The 18,026-nt window shown below is 37.7% G+C and overlaps 1 protein-coding gene across 2 annotated transcripts in view; it reads left to right on the forward strand.

Annotated features, from left to right (window-relative positions):
* Positions 1–18,026, forward strand: part of ogfod3 (2-oxoglutarate and iron dependent oxygenase domain containing 3) — a 172,467-nt gene that overhangs the window by 124,122 nt on the left and 30,319 nt on the right. Inside the window, exons 5-8 of one of the 2 annotated variants that reach the window (XM_030121584.1) lie at positions 2,971–3,035; positions 3,582–3,638; positions 5,596–5,656; positions 13,507–13,630. In XM_030121584.1, the coding sequence (XP_029977444.1) occupies positions 2,971–3,035; positions 3,582–3,638; positions 5,596–5,656; positions 13,507–13,630 (307 nt within the window). Of the gene's footprint in view, positions 1–2,970; positions 3,036–3,581; positions 3,639–5,502; positions 5,657–13,506; positions 13,631–18,026 lie in introns of both variants that reach the window. The other variant, XM_030121583.1, reaches the window with a different exon arrangement.

An 18,026-nucleotide genomic window follows, 5' to 3' on the forward strand; every position in this document is an offset into this window, starting at 1 on the left:
ACCCATCCATGACTCGTGTTCTGGACACCTGGTAGTTACAGGATATAGTCTAATAGCCTAATTTTCCTAACAAGTATCGTCGCCACTTGGGCATTTTTAAAAATGTTTTTATTGTGTATGCTCCTGTTTGTGAGCGATTTGTATGTAACATATTAGACGTTTATTGATGGCGTACGTTTTAGCCAAAAATAAGCCCTTAAAAGTGAGTTACTGTGTAGACAATGGGCCAGATCTACCAAAGGTTTGCGTGTATTAAAACTTGTGCAAACTCATTGCACACACAAAAAAATGTACAAACTGATTTACTAACAATGCACACTAAGGGCTGCATCTTTCAAAGCTGCCAAATAGCGCGTCTGTATCCAGTTAGTACGTTTACCAAAATGAATATGAAATATGAGGCGTTTACACGCAGTTGTGCGTGTGCTGGGAGGAAAAAATGTAAATATATTAATTTAGCACATGCAAAGAGATTTATCAAATCAGAAAGCAATTTTGCTCATAGAAAAATTTTGTGATATATGTGGAGTTCTCCCAGAAAGAATAAATTCTCCCATCTACACTGATGGTCATTTAATATACTGTAGATAAGAGATATCATGTGCTTCATGTATGTCTGTAGCTTCAAATGCCAAAAAAGCAAAATATGGATTTTGGAAATTATAACAGATCTTTGTAAGATGTAAACTAATAGTTTCTATGTAAACAAATTTCCCAAAATACGTAATGAATGATCATGTTTGGAAATAGAATATGAAATATTCACATTTAATCAGAACAAACCAGCTTCAGGAAACTTTATTGCAAATGTTTACATGGACTGGCCAAAATCCAAAACCAGCTAGTATCCCTTATTAAACTTATATATCTGGAGTAGTAGTTAGCAGCATATTTTTACATTTTCAGTTGCAACAGACTTCTCTCCAATTTTCCAGGGCCCATTTAGTGATCAGATCTTCCAGTCTGAATTAATTTGAGCATCTGATTTATACAAGATGGAGGAGCATGTGTCTTTTTTATCAAATGACTATCATTTTAAAGTTGATTTGACCTTCAACAAATATAAAATGTACAAATATATATGAATAATACATGAACAAAGAATAATGTAAATGGAGATCACTAGATGTAGTTTGGAGCAAGGTCATTTTTTTTTTTTTTAGTCTTTACCTGTTATGAGGTCTACACTTTGCCATACAGGCATAGTGCTCTTTTCAGCTTTAAAATTGGTCATAAAATTAGGTAAAATGAGGTATGTAAAACAGTCACTTTGCTTGAATGTGGCATAGGGAGGCTTCGCCCCCCATATACCCCCCACCAGGGCTTTGCCACTAGACCCCACTGGGGGCCTTGGTGACCCCTGCCATCTTGGGAAGAGCCACCTACTTTTAACAAATAACCATCTACTCTGAAAATTATTGAAACCCCTGGATGTGGCAGATATTCATTTTGTAATGTTACATAGTTTGACTCTGACAATAATAAGAAGGCATTTACACTTACCTGAGGCAGACTAAATGTAAAATAACAAGCTTTTTAAGCTGCTGTTAGCACTTCGACTGCCAAAGACATATTTATACATCATTTGAATTCATCACTTGACTGCCAAAGACAAATATGTCAAAAGCGTTTTTTAAATCACATTGTTATGCTGAACATCTTGTCCAGCTCCCCTGTGATGATAAGACTTTTATCTTAAAATTAAAGTACATAAAACTGCATTTGAATACAAGATAAAGAAGTATAATCTTTGAGTCTTTAAAGCTTTGAGTAGTGAAGAACCCGGGCAGCAGTTGCCATATGCACAGTCTCCCCCATCTCAGCAGCTGAAGGTTGTAACTACTTCAGAGTAGTCATAGGGGTCTTGATGGCTTTTCTCACTAGTCTCCTACTTGCATGGTCACTCAGTTTACAAGGATAGCCTGATCTAGGCAGATTCACACGTGCCATATTCCTTCCGTTTCTTGATGATTGAATTCACTAAATTCCAGGGGATGTTCAATGCCTTGGAATTTTTTTCTGAATCCATCCCCTGACTTGTACTTTTCAATAACCCTTTCCCTGAGTGGCTTGGAGTGTTATTCTGTCTTCATGGTGTAATGGTAGCAAGGAATACTGATAAACCAGTCTCTGGACCCTCTAGACACAGGTGTTCTATACCTCTATCACTTGAGACACACCCACACCACTCAAGTGATCCTCATTTCACTAATTGTGAGACTATTGGCTCCAATTGAATTTGGCCATTAAATTTAAGAGGTAATTATGCAAACAATTATTTTTCTTTATATATTTTTGTTTCATTGACATTACTTTGTAGAAATCTGCTTTCACTTGACATTGAAGAGTTTTTTGTTTTTTTTTCCAATAATTTTTTTTGTGAAAAAGGCCTAATTTTATTGACCATGATTGGTTTATGAAAGCAATAATAATAATAATAATAATAATAATAATAATAATAATAATAACAATAGTAATAATAATAATAATAATAATTTTTTTAAAAAAATATTTATAACATACTTTTCATTCGGTGAATATCAGAGTGCTACAATAGAAAAGGACAGATACCCCCCCAAAAAAACCATAAACATCAACAATTATAAGCCTTTTTAAATAGGTACGTTTTCAGTGTCGTTTTAAGAGTATAATAAAATGGTAAAACAACCAAGGGGATGAATACTTAAGATAAGCACTGTATGCTTTCCTACGTCTCTGTTCTTTAGTGTTCTTGATATGTTGGTGGTAGTGTGTGTGTGGTATGAAAAGGTGAAAATTGTTGTTTTTAAGGTTTACAGCGCGTTCTTTGTACATCTTTGGCTGCTCTATTCAACTTTTTTACCATCTATATTGCTCGTTGATGCTGCAACACTGTAAATTTTGAACACCATTTATTTGCATTGTTTTTACATTTCTTTTATTTGTACTCACTCCTGTTTTGTGTTTTTGTTTGCTTTTTGCCCTCTGCAGGTTTCCATACTGGACCTGCACTCTGGAGCACTATCAATGGGAACACAATTTGTCAATATCTACAGGTGTGAAAGTACAACTTTTTTTGTTATCCTGTTTTCTGATTTTTGCCAGAAGCAGCAATATTCAATTTAGGAACTGCCATTTTCACAACTAAAGACACCACAAATTTGAGTTAACCATTAGTCTTCCAGCTGAAGGACCTTGCAAGTTATCGTTTTCAGGTCCACCAATCCATGTGACCCCTCATTTATCACTACCAGCTAAACCCAGGTTTATTTGCATCATTTACACTGTTCTCTTTTGTGTTCACTTCTCTACTGTCACACTGGGCTGGCTGACATGGCATTATCTGATATAGTTTAATTTGGAAAGAGGGGGGGGGGAATAGCTCCTTGCTTTACCACTCTTTGTTCCCCACAGGGAGCTCCCCTGTGTGAGACAGTCAGCCATTTACTGTCTATTCTTTGGATGGCTGCTGATGGTGCTCTGTACAACCTCCTGCTAACAGATCCCATTTCCTTTTCTGTCTGTGTGCATCTCTGTCTGATCATGCATCTCTGATTGCAATTGTGTGCATGTGTTTGTGTCTGTGTTTGCTTTTGCTCTAGGTATTTTGGGGATCAGATCAAGGATGTGTTCACACAAAAGGATTTTGAGCTCTACAGGTGAGCAACCTGAATTTTAAAAAAAAGCAGCCTGTATGTATGGAGCATTCTTAGTTTGATTTACAAATACTAGAAAAGTGCCTCAGTCTGCAATGAAGCTTGATGCTTTTACAGCACACTGCTGTTTTGAATAGCTGACTAGGTTTTTGGAAATACAGTATTGTCATATTTTAAGATGCATTAAATGATCATAGAATGTAAATACCTATACTCTGCCCACACTAATACACATTATTCTAAACAGATATTTCTTCATTAAAAAAAAAAAAAAGTATTTTTACACAATATTTCCATACATATGAAAAACACAAAAAGTGACTAACATCAAGGTAAACCATTATCTCAGACAGGTTGCATGCAATCAGCATAATCTGCTAATGCTACAAATGTGTTTTCCACAACCTAAGATGACATTCTCAATAGTATATTTTGGTCTTCAACCTAAAGATATTGAGTGTTTTGCCTTTTTTTCTTAAAATATGTCAAATGATTATTAAAATTAGCTGTCAAAGACTAATTTTCAACTTGTAGATTAGTAGATTAATCTTTGGAGCCCTAAACTTCTAGCTCTATATTTCATATTACAATTTAGCTTTCATCACAGCATTTGATATACAATATGTCCATCTAACTAATGTGTCTGTGCAGACTGTGATCAACTAGTGGTTTTACACAGACATCAAAAAAATCCACAACTATCCCTTTATACCTGCAAATAGCTAACAAATGTAAAGAAGCTCTTCATTTTCCACATGGATACACACAAAGCAGAATTCTTCACATTGCAAAGCGATTTTAAAAAATCTGATTTTTCAGTGGTTTAAAACAGTGTTTTTGGTTAGAAGTCACCACTCTGTTGGAAAATATTAAGTCTGAGAGTATTTGTAATGTTTCAACAGCTCATTATCAATACTAATATACTAACATTAAAATGACTCTCAGCACAATTTTGAATGCCAATGCTCAAGTACTCCAGAAATCAAATTTAATGTTAAGGTGTACGATATGCCTTGAGCTTCAGATCACCTAGAGCACACATCAGTGTATGGCTCAACTACGAAAGAAAGTTGTCTTATTGGTATTCTTTAGTTTATTATAAAGGTCTTTATTTCATTGATCATTTGTAGACACTCCTCGTACTTCATTGACATTAACAAATACGTTTTATGTTACTCTTAAGCAGGGTACACACTTAAAGATAATCGGGCTGTTTTTGTCCCAATTTTCCCCTTTCCTGACCAAGGATGGCAAACGCCAGATTATCTTATGTCTTTAAAGATTATCCTATAAGATTATCCTGTGGTCTGAGGTGTGTTAAGAGTGAATTTGTCCCGATAATTGGCTCTGAAACGGGTTGGGGCTGACAATCGTAAATATTAAACTTGTTCAATATTTACAATGAAAAATCTTCATGTGTGTGGGGAAAGCCGACAACTCCTGAGCAGAGTCCTGCACGGGTCCACTTTTCCAAACCCACACCCACCTGTTCCCATGTACACTAGACCCGCAACCTGACCCGACCCGTGATTAAACATATTATCTACACATAACTCACTTTTAAGGGCTCCATTTTTGATGTTCATGTGTGGGGTCTGTAACAGATAAAAATCTCTTCAGATTTAGAAAATCCTTATGTGTGTACCCCATTTTAGTAAGAGTCTGAATCCTGAACACAGTAGTGTCCATTCAGTTTCTGGTAGTGGTGAACCAAAGCTGCTGTAAACAACTGAGATATCTTCTAGACAAGTGTTATTTTGGCAGTAATGCCCAGAGTTTCTCAATGTATCGCAATCATTAATCATACATCTTCCAACAATTGAATGACATTTCTGCATCTGACATTTGACGCCTTTTTTTCTGTTAGAGAAGTGCGTGGGCGAATCCAGGCAGCTATTGCAGAGACGTTTGGCCTGGACTCGAGTCTAATGTACCTCACCAAGCCCACCTTTTTCTCCAGAATCAACAGCACAGAAGCCAAGACCCAGCATGATGAGTACTGGCATCCACATATCGATAAGGTAAAAGGCAAACACACACATCTGACAGGGGTATCAGGATTTAGGAATTGGTGCACTCATATAATCAATCAATAAATCAATCAACCCAATTTTAATTATATAGTGCCAAATCATAAAAATTTTCTTATAACACCTCTCTTGAGCTGCAAAGTGGGAAGACCTATTTTACTTCAGTTTCGTTATGGAGGCTATGTTCCCATTCATTTTCTCCATAGAGTGATAGTACCTGCACAAGGAGCAGCTCTGTGATGCGAAACAGTGTTCACTATGAAAAGGTAAATCATCAGTGAAGAGCAAATGGCTCTGTCCACAGTGTGTTTGCTCTGATGACTTTCATAGAAATGTAGTGAGTAATTCAACCAAAATGCAATTTGGATCACATAATTTGAACCTCATAAAATCTCGAAACAAAACTAAAATGGGTTCATTAGTTGGCAGACCTGATTTTGTCTGAATGTGCAGGGTTTTACTTTGGTATCCAGAAGGCTTAAGTGCATGGTTACAGAGTCTCAGGATCCTTCTGCAAGAAAATGCAAAATTTTTCAATTAAGCATGTAGAAGTTTAGAATAGAATAGAATAGAATAGAATAGAATAGAATAGAATAGAATAGAATAGAATAGAATGTCTTTATTGTCATTGTACAGGTACAACGAAATTAAAAAGTGCAATCGTCCTAGGTGCCATAAAAAAAGTATAAATAATGTATATAAGAGTGTATAAAAACTAAAATATTAGAAGAAAACCCTGATAGCAATGAATATCTAAAAAGCAGCATAAAAAAAGTGTTACTAGAAGTATAAAAGAGACATAAAACATCATATACTCTGGACAACATTCAGCATTCCACACAATTAATTAATGTCCAGCAGTATTCAGTGCAATTATGGCCCTGGGATAAAAACTGTTTTTCAGACAGTTTGTGCTGGCCTTTAGTGTCCGGAAGCATCTGCCAGAGGGTAAAAGTTCAAAAAGTGGAAAACCAGGGTGCATTGCATCCCTGATAATATTTCCACCATTTTTTATGATCACATACAAACAGAAAAGTATCTCAAACATCAAAAATGCATAAACAGAAAAATTAAAGTGTACAGGAGATCAACTGCTACAATTGTATCTGGGAAAGATCTTTTTAGCTAATTGTAATGTTCTCATCTTGATTTTACATGAATTTGGCTTAAGTGATGTTCAGATCAGCCTAGGTGTAACACCTATGCCTAGTAAAAGTGGGGAAAACCTTGAACTTGTAAATATAGCATAATCTACTCTTCTGTTGTGGAGTGGTAATTACTTACCACTAATTTTAGGGATGGGAATCGAAAACCGGTTCTTTTTGAGAACCGGATCCCAGTAGCTCGATTCCTTGGAATCGTTTGCCTGCCTGCTTAACGATTCTACTTATCGATTCCGCTGTCATTGCGCATGCGTGACGACGTCACACGTACGCTGCATTGTTTTGGTCAGAACGTAGCCATCATGGCGTTGAGGCAGAAACAGTCTAGAAAGATGACACCAGGTCCATTTGTAACACTTGAAAAGCTTCCATTTCTTCAAAAGGGTGGAATCCCTCCAATATGCTCAAACATTTGTTCACAGCATGTGATTAATTTGATACGCTACTTAGCGGCACTTATGAATCTAGCGGCAGAGTGAACACCAGGCCGTCATCCGGGCCCAGTTCCGGTTCCGGTGCAGGCAACAAATGTCGTACCCCTCAAATACAAGTTTCTGAAGGTAGGGGATAGGAAATGAGGTGCACAACAATGGGAGACGAGCAGAGTCGAACTGGTTCCATGTAGTGGACATGCGGCAGTAGAGGAATTGGTAAAGCGTCTTTAGTTTCACTTTCACTTTAACCCCCCCCCCCCCCCCCCCCCCCCCTCCCAAACTGGGCCCGGCGTCATCTGTGATTATTATTTGTACATACTGTATGTGTTATATTTTCTGTGCAGAGATGGAAATACAAAAGACAGTTAATGCAAACACACCTATTTGTACTCTTTTATTCCCTCACCCAATGAGAATTGATAAGAGAATCGATAAGGAATCGGATTGATAAGCAAAATCGATAATGGAATTGGAATCGTTAAATTCTTATTAATTCCCATCCCTACCACTAATTATCTAATTTTATTAGCTATTTATTTGTTATTAACACATTTTTGTATGAATATTTAGACCTCTTGTATGTACAGCACTAGCTAGATGAGTGTCTAACACACTGTACTTTTATGTCTTGTTTCTTTTCTTTACTGAACTGTGCAAAAGTCTAAGGCCACCATTAGGTTTGTTGTTTCAGCAAAGTTATGACCATGCACATAATACTTAGTTTCAATATAAAGATTCAACCACAATATATGGGAAATATGTGCATTATTAAAATCTAAAGTTTTGGGGAAAAAACTGCTTTTACAAACAAATTACAAACAAAAATACAAAACAAGTAATCAGCTGATGTAGGTTTCTTTAATATGTTTTTATCCTTGTTGAAATCTGGTTCATGCACTAAAGTTGTTTTGAGGTTATACAATGGTATTCTACTGTCCTAAAAGGGTGATACAAACCACATTGGAAATAAGTGGGAGAAAGAAGGAAATCTAGTTATGTCAGCTGAAAGCTAGGAAAAGATCTTCAAACCACAATGGATGACCTCAAGCTCCAACAATTGGAGGGAATTCTGTTGGAAAAGTATTGTTAGATTTTTTTGTAACTCCTGCCCAGAAAAAACATCAGGGCAGTGGAGACACCTGTTGGAGACTCTGTGGGACAAAGAACGCCAGTTACTGTCATATTTTTTGGAGTTGTCCAGTGATCAAACCATTTTAGGAACAGCTGTGTGAACATTTAAATAACATTTTTACTGAAAAAATTCCTTGTAAATGTGAAGCCCTGTACTTAGGAGATATTTCATGTGAGAACTGGACTCTGAAAGGTAAAAAACTGTTGTTAATGCTTTTGGCAGCAAGTAAAAAGACTATCACTGGAAAATGGTTAAAGCCTGAAGCACCCACAACGGAAGAATGGATCGACATCATACAGGACATTTACATTCTGAAGAAGCTGACATTTTGTTTTAAGGGTCAAAGGGAATCTTTTTTCACTATTTGGTCAAAATGGACAAACTATGTTAAATTTGTAATGGATGTGAATTGAATTCATTGGGGATGTGAAAACATTTATCTGATATACATTTCTGTTTAGGTTAATGTAAACATACACACCTTAATGTGTTTTATCTAGTTGATGAAGTAGTGGAGTAAGCCCTCTCCCCCAGCCCACTTTTCTTTATTTATTTATTTTATTTGTTCTATATTTGATTAAAAATCTTGGATTAGCGTCTTCTTTCCATTTGACGTGTGGAAATTGAATTGTACCTGTAAGGGAAGTTTTGTATAAATTGCTTTTAAAAAAATAAATAAATAAATACAAAACAATTATTTAGTATGACCTCCTTTTGCACCTATCATGTCTTTTGTTCAAACAAGATGAGATTTAGTGCAGTAGTGTTCTTGTGTTTTATGCAAGGTTTCATTCAACACGTCTGTGATGTTTTTCATGGTTTTGGCTGCTTTTTGTTTTTGGTGCAGGCATCTCACTATATACTGGCTATAGCCTGTGGAAGCCTCTGTTTTTGTGTGTTTTGAATACTGTGCTTATACAGTATGTACTGTATTTTCTCATAATATCTGAAGAAAAGAGACTAAGAATTAAGTTTGTTTGCTGAACTGATACATCTGGCTCTCAGTGATATGCAGGACTGGAAAAAATAAGCTAATTAGCCACAGGTTAGCTATTACATCTTCAACACTGGTAGAAAAAACAAAATTGAAAATGTTCCCTCTTGAATCAGGTCACCTTTGGTGCAACTTGGGACCATTACAACCAACCTTATATGGAGAGACATTTGTTTCTTTAGTTAATCAAATAGAATAGATTTGCAACTAAAAAAGAGATTTGAGAGCAAAAGACAGTAAGTGGCAATCAATAAAAAAGATAATTTTGCTCATAAATCAGTCCTCTCTTTACTAGCAAGTTAAAAACTTGCTTGAAAACCAGTCCTCTTTGCTTGTGAGTTCAAAAGTTTTGCTTGAAAATCAGTCCTCTTTGCTTGGAAGTTCAAAAGTTTTGCTTGGGAGTTAACCTGTATTTAATGGGCAGGGCCTACACTGATTGATGCACAGCTGTGTCAGCATGTGTGTTTTATAACATCAGCAAGATACAGATGCATGCGCACACACACACACACACTTACGCATACACACACACATATACATACACATTTTTCTTTAAAAATGTTTATACCCCTGATGTTATCAACCTGTAATAGTTAATAATGCTAATAACTAGCCAACAGTTAGTTAGGTATTGTAAGTTAACTTTGAGTACACTCTTAATAATGTTATATCATCTTGCACTAAATATATAAGATTGTACGTGGTATGTGCAAGAATTTCAACAAAATTAACTGTTGACCAAAAAAAACTGATCACCGATTACCTTTCAACATGTGTGCTAGAAAGGAAGAAAGGAAGTTTGGACAACTGAAGAAAGTCAATGTCACACCACTGCCATCTAGTGGTCAATTATGGTAAATCAAAAAATCCTTAACAGTGGCAAAAAAAAGAAATACTATCTTCAAGAGTGAGTTCCATGTCATATGTGTCATACATATTTTCTTACCATGCCATTGTCTATGTTTATAAACATGTGTGCTTCGACTTTGTTTGGAGATAGCTTGAAAGGCTAAGGATGAGTAGACAGGACTAGAGATCATTTTAACCATCAAGTTAAACAGACAAATACATGGAGAGAGAGAGAGGGAAATTTTATCACAGTTATATCTAATAAATGAAACTTAAATACAGTAATATTAGTATATTATTACGTTATTGACTCAGTTATTACATTTGCAAAGAATTTATTTTATTTTATTTTTTTTTACCAGACCAATAACGTAATAACCAGCCAATAATGTATTAAGTTGTTATGTTATTGGCCAAAAGTTATTACATTATCAGTTCTGGACTTTTATTGCGTTATTGGCCAGTTATTACATTATGGGCTTATTACATTTTAAAAATGGCAAATTTATTATGTTATCGGTCATTGTTACGTTATTGGCTTCAACAGAGCTTCTAGTGTCTGACGAACTGAAAGTGATTTACTGATGCATACAGTTAACATTGTGTTTTGTTACAAGTAAGCTGATGTGCTTTTTGAGGCCACATGAGAGTAGATATGAGAGACGAGACCTGCACCAATATGACAACAAAGCCAAATTGATGCTGGCAAAAGAAAGGAGCCATAAAATGTAGAAGTCACAACATGTAAACACTGCAAGCAAAAACACATGGCAAACTTGATTATGGTGCTGCTTTAGGTTAGCATAGTCAGACCTATCTTGACAGCTCTGAAGACTGTGCTGCTTCTGTGCAAACTTTTTTCTTTTTTTCAAACACGTTTAAAGGTGTGGGAGACTTTCGTCACCAATTTTTCATAAAATCTGTAAAACCCCAGTCATAGCCTAAGTATCACTAAAGTCTTTCTGTGATTACTCACCTGAATCTCAAGGTGAACAATTTCCTCAAGGTGAACAATTTCGGAGTGTCATCCACCATAAATAAACTGTGTGTTCACAAACAGGGCCGGGAGGTAACTCAGGCATCTTCAGAATTTTGTCGCGAAGTGCATTGTGGGAAGCAGAAGCTTGCGCAGCCACGGAACTCCAGCCATTTCTGCGTAGCATTTGTCGCAGATGCCACGACCAGGTAGAGGTCCGCTTGCTCCGCTTCCGTGTTTCAGCCATTTCCACGTCGTGTCTGTTCAGCTCTACTTCGATGGCCACACTTCAAAAGATGAAGCCAAATATTCTCAAAAATAGCCAGATTTTTTTGTTTGTCTTGATTTCTTTCATCTAAAATAAATGTTGAGACACTGACTTAGCATAATTGGTCTTCAAACTAGACATAAATCCCCACATTTAAGCTAGTAGTCCTTATTTCAAGCAATGAAAGCTGTGCTTTACAGACTTTTAGACTTAATATTTTTTGTTTGAGAAGCGGAAAAAGTGGTCTCATTTTTAAAATCATGAAAACAATTTTGTTCCTCTGCTGTACTTGTTTTGGTTTTTTGCTTTTTAAATATAGTGCAGTACTGACTGGAATACCTAGTAAAATTGCACATGCAGAATAGTGATCAGTATTTACAGCTCTCATGTCTGAAAACACCTGTGAGTGGATAAAATCCTCTGTCACAAGGGAGATTTTCTACGTATAACCTGTCAACTAATTTCAGAGAAGGTGCAAAATTTTTATTTCATGTCAGATCACTTGAATTAGAATATGCTAAAACTTTGGGGCAACTTTATTCTTCTTTAAATGTTCAGTCAGATGTGTTAGGCTGTTACCTCAGTTACTAGCCACTGGGGCTGCATGATTTTAGCCAAAAATAAAATCCCAATTTATTTATTTTTTCCTCTAAAAGCTCAATTTTCGATTTTTGGCCAAAACTACAAAAGACAACAGAAGTTGGAATGTCGTTTTCGTGTGCAGCCCCCAATGCAACGCACTGCTCCCACTCTGGTGTGTGATGATGTTTGAGGAGATGAAATTTGTTGGTGGTGCTGCTGTCTTTGACAGATACCACCTTCAGGCCAAGTTTGCAGTGAGAAATGGTTTGGTCTTCATTGGAAACTTGAAAGCCATACCAATTCCACACAACCGACTTGCCCTTGCTATTTTTAGCCATGAACTTCTCACTCTCCTTAGCAAACACCATTTTTGTACTGGTGTGTGGAGATCAAAGACTGTAGTACTGTTCTCACAGTTAGGAGGAGGAGTCTATGGTAGCCCAGAGGCATGGCCTGGAGACACAAGAGAGATGGAATTCGATTTGACAATTTCCCATTTTTTTTAACATCCTCCTAATTAAATAATCAGACTTCGATTTAAAATTGATTAATCATGCAGCCCTACTAGCCACCAAAATCCAATCAGTTCATCTTTGAGTCCAACTCAGTATTAGTTTACTCACCTTCAAGGGGTTCTTTAATGCAGTTGTTAGTCGTGGTCTTGGTTTTAGTTATAAGAAAAGACAGATATGAGGTCACAGTGACCACCAAAATTGTTACATTTCTAAGCAAACCTTTGTGCTAAATTTGAATATATTCCCTTGGTATGTCTTTAACCACCAAAATAATTTCTGTACATCCTTGCATCAAAGTTGCATATTTGTGGCAAATATTGGCACACTGTTAAACTGTTGTTGAAAACCACATTTTAATTATAAGATGACTGACTCCACAAGGTGTGCTGATCTGTTGATTTGTCTGTCAGTTTCATTTTCAGTGAACCTGTAAGAAAATGTGTCTGTTAAGGATTACTGAATGAAAGCTAAAATGTGACATATCTAAATAAACATGTCCAGTAAAGGCCAGTTACAAAAAAGTACCATCTGGGAGGGGATTTGTAGTAGTCATGGATGTGTAATGACAGTCAACTACATAATTTTAGACACCTGAAAATTGCCTTACCACTTCTCCATTTGTGCATATTTTGAAATGGAAAAGATTAGGGAATTTTTAAATTTCTCCAGCAGAATGTTGGTTTTTGAATAAAAACTGAAAGCACCACAAACCACTCTCTCAGCAACTACTGCAGAGAGTCTGTGCTTCACTATCAAAGTTGGGAACTTTGCAGATAGATGTGAAAAAGGAATGCAGTACTTTCCATCTCTGTTCACTTTTATTTTATGCAAAGCCTCAGATTAATGCTTACATTGTCTTCTCTCTCATTGTCTTTCAGGGTACTTATGGCTCTTTTGACGACACATCTCTTCTCTACCTGTCTTTCAGGTTACTTATGGCTCTTTTGACTACACATCTCTTCTATACCTGTCAGACTATGGCTCTGACTTTAGTGGAGGAAGATTTGTCTTCATTGACCAAAATGGAAACCGCACAGTGGAACCCCGAGCAGGTATTACGAGAACAAAAATCCAGACAACCTTGGCTTTGTCTCAGTAAGCCACACCCCACACTTACAGACATGCAAGTTAGAGACTGGATTTTAGTATCCCAGCCATGCTTAAAATGATAATTGCCTCTCCATATCCACTGTGGAATAATGGTGGTAGTTTACTGCTCTTAAAGTGTAACAAAGTAAGTGTAATCTTCTGTAAATGTGTAATCAACAGCATAGATTCCATGGTGAAAGTAGAGGATTAGATGCATCCGATTGAACACACCCTTTCTATGGATATGTCTATAAATTTTGAAAACAGGAAATGTGACTGAGAAAAATGATACGTTACATGAGCAAACATTATGTGGCAAATGACCCATAAAGGCTGTCAGGGGCTGTTGCTGGAGAATTAGAGGTAGATGTGAGGAAGGGCTGCACGATATAGCTTAAAATCAATAGCCTGGTATTTTTAGGCTGTATTGCGATACACAATATATATCTCGATATTTTGATTTCTCCTCTAAATCACTGTATAAATGTTTAATTCAACCCTTTGACGCATAAAATTACACCAATTTGCATGCAAAAAGGGGAAAATCACATTCAAGTTAAGTTTAGCAAACCTTTTATTTCAAACCAGTCCACTGCACTCACAAGCTTTTAACAAATAAAAATAAATAATGGCATGGTAGGCCTTTCTACTGTGGCCTAGTTCTCAAAGACCCGTAACAAAAACAGCTTAAAGCAACAAAAGAAAGCATTCACCAAGAATCCCTGAGAAAGACATTTCAAAACTATATATGTTAAAGTGCACTTTCTCTGCTTGATGATATTTGTAACAACTGATCATTTTACAAAGGTAAAATAAAATTTACATTGTGAGAAAACCACAGAGGCAGAAGTCTAGGCTGTGACTGAAAACCACTCTGAACAATAAGAGTCACATAACAGGAGTGGGAACATGTGTGCATTTATGGTTTGTTTGTGTTTGAGACAACCAATCAGTAAAAACAGTTGTTTAGACATTTTGTGCCAAAAATACAAGCCTGTCAACAGCTTCTTGCTTGAGTGATGTCTGGTGACATGTGACCACATTCCCACTGGTGCTAAATACCCTTTCTGATGGGGAACTAGTGATGGGCACACACAGACACTTTTTTGCCAAATTTTTCAGGTTTGGGAACATTTCCTCATGGTCCTTCCACCGCTGCAGGGGATCTTATTCACTGCCAGCACTAACAGACTCCAATTAGGCAGACAACTCTGTTTTCATCAACTCTCTGAGTGATGGTGTGGCTGTGGCAGAAGATGCTATTGCCTTTTTGAAGAAACTTCCGAGGGTTTTCGTTTTTGGGGGCTCTAGTTCTGAGACTGTTGGTGCTTCAGGAGACTGTTGGTGCTTCAGGAAACTGTTGTTACTTCAGGAGGCTGTGAAGCAGCGGACCTTGCTGTGCCCTGGCCAAAAAACAACACCTCCATCTCCAGTATGGCTCTGCGCTTGATTTCCTCCACCTTTTCTCCAGTAATGTATGTTGTCTTGAATCTGGGATCCAGTAACGATGCCATATCTAGCAGGGCATCGGTGGCAGGGTCAGCAAATTTCTCCCCCAGGTAATCCAGGATGGAGCCTTTGATGGACTGGGTCAGTGGAGTGTCATCCTCCTGAACTGCCAAAATGCTGCAGTAGAAGTGATGAAGCCCAGGCTTGACACTGATGTAGTCCTCACCCGATAGAGCATCAGTGAATTTGATGAGGGGCTTTAGAGCCTTGTGCACTGACTCAAGGACTTCCAGGTCAGAACGAGATGCTGTGTTTTCTTGTCTGAGGCCAATACCTGAGAAATGGCCCGCTCCTGGTCCAACACCCACCCAATCCTCTTCTGGCGGGATCCCCACCTGGTAGGAGCCTCACTGATCAGCTGGTGTGCAGGGATATTTAGCTGTTTTTGCACTGTGACCAGGGGCCTCATGTATAAAGACTTGCGTGGATTTCATACTGAAACCTGGCGTACGCCCAAATCCAGAAAAGTCCGAACACACAAAAAAATCCAGATGTATAAAACTGAGCGTAAGCCCGAATCCAAGTGCATTTCCTTTATACATCTCAATCAGTGTGGAATTGACCGCATATGCTGGAGTACCTGACTCCTCCCTCTCCATGCCCACATTTAAATATGCAAATTAGTATAAACAGGGTCTGCAGGTGGGATTCCCTCTGGGATTCACCTGTCTGCATGATCAGATGATGACGTCAAGGCGGACACGAAGTGGAGGCCAAAACAGGCGGAAGAAGATAAGAGACGAACTTAGCCTGTTTGAGCAGAAAGTTGACGATATTGTGGGTGACACTGTTCTCACAGGGCTGACTGCGATCAGCCCCAAGGTAAATATATGTTTAGTATTTATGTAAGTCACACATTAGTTTATTCTACGGGTCATACAATAGTCTGATCATGGCCAAACAAGATAATGGTTCATGCGTAATCATGCCAGGATATCAAAGAGGAAATCAGAGACTTTGACTCATGTTTAATCACTCAAATTATTATTTTCCAACGATGAGACAGAAGACGGTCAGACGCAGTATCATCCTCCTGTCACAGAGGCTTCCTGTTGACTCCCCGGCGTTAGCCAGTCCTCCGGTCCGCCACAGCCCACTGCTGATGCCCGTCCATCCGGTGTCCAGAACACCGGCATGGGTCCGTGCTGACCTGAGTCACATTAGGACATCGTGAGGACAATCGGCAGAGTCAATGAGCAACTGGACTGACTAATAAATGTTCTCACAGACATGAACACTACATTAAATGCATTTATCAACAAATGAATTTTGTCTCCTTGTCTTTTTATATGGTTGTTGCGTAATGTCCTCCCGGGCAGGATTGGCATTGATGGATACAGGGTCTAATTGGTTCTGGTTCTGGTGGTGGATGTGCTGCTCTAGCAGTAGGATGACGTGCCGGTGTGTTCATTGTTCATCTGTGTATCTCTGGTGTGCCCATCAATTGGAGGAATGACCTTTGTCACATTATTAACAGTTTTTCAGTGTCACCTCTAAGTGTCGCCAAAGGTTCCAAAGCACTAGAAACGTGAGTACGCCAGCTATGAACTTGGCATGAAGGACTGCACAATTCCACGGTCATTTCAGTTTTTATATAGCTGAACGTGAGCGCGGAAAAGGGCGTACGCCAGGTTTTTGTGCGTACGCACGCTTTATACATGAGGCCCCAGGTCTCTTCCAACTGATTGAGAAGCTGCTCACAATCCTTTTGTAGACAGCAACAGCACGTTCAATACGAGGGTCTTTCAAGCTTCTCTCTGAAAATAAAAACAAACATTTAAAATGTTATACTGATATGTCATAAAGAAATTCAGCAATCCAGTTACTCAGCTTAACACTAGACTAAAATTGGAAATTAATTTTATATTTATGTCCTACAGATCTCAGACAGATTTCAAATCCACTTTAACCAAATAGTTTTCTGGTAATATATGCTTATATATTATATACTTAATAAATGCATTATGCGGACATGTAATTTTTAATTGCATAAAAAAAAATTGAAATATTCTCAGTTTTTAGCTGCATGAATAAAATCATGAAATACCACTGCATGAACAGTGGGGTTTTCATCAGTTAACATCACTGTAAATTGCTTTGCAACTTCAAATTAACACCTACTAGTGGGAATTTGAAGTCAGCACAGAAAATTCGCTCTAACTGCCTGGAATTGCCGTGCATTCCCAACCTCTGGTTAGAGAGGCTTGGCAATAACCCCTCCCCCAGCCCCTTGGGCTATGTGAGGTTTTCATGAGTAAATGGTCCTGCTGTGAGGTATACAAATGCAAATGGTGCCGTACATGACACAGCAGTTTACAGTGGAGGTGAGAGAACAACTCATTGACTTAAATATCAGGCAGACACTGCTGGATGACCAACGAGACTGTGGCTGTGGACAAGAACCAAAAAAAGGCTTGTGCACAATCCAAAAATTGTGGTGAGTACATTTTCAATTAATTATTAGATGTGCACTATTTGGGTGGGAATTTTATCTTTGTGTGACTTTCTTAGTTAATTGCACAGTGTATGATAGTGTGGTTTTACTTGTGGAACTGATTAAAGTAATGAATCTGTCACATTGACCTGCTTGAACCTGGAGGTGTTTGTTCCCGAAAGTGACTGATTTTTTGTCTTGTATTTTTTTAGGAAGGTGTGCGCCGTCTGCAAAACAGTGAAGGAAACAACAGATGGTATGAACCAGAGCAAGGGTCAGATTTTAAAGAGCCTGGATCCATTCTGCTCTATAGAAGTAAATGTATGCTTTTTCTGAACTATTTGTATTTTGTTTTCACAGACTGAGCTCACCCCACAATGAAGCAGTGACTTCTGTTATGGAAATGTTCAACTGAT

This window comes from Sphaeramia orbicularis, chromosome 19 (genome assembly GCF_902148855.1).
Source record: "Sphaeramia orbicularis chromosome 19, fSphaOr1.1, whole genome shotgun sequence".
Taxonomy (NCBI): Eukaryota; Metazoa; Chordata; class Actinopteri; order Kurtiformes; family Apogonidae; genus Sphaeramia; species Sphaeramia orbicularis.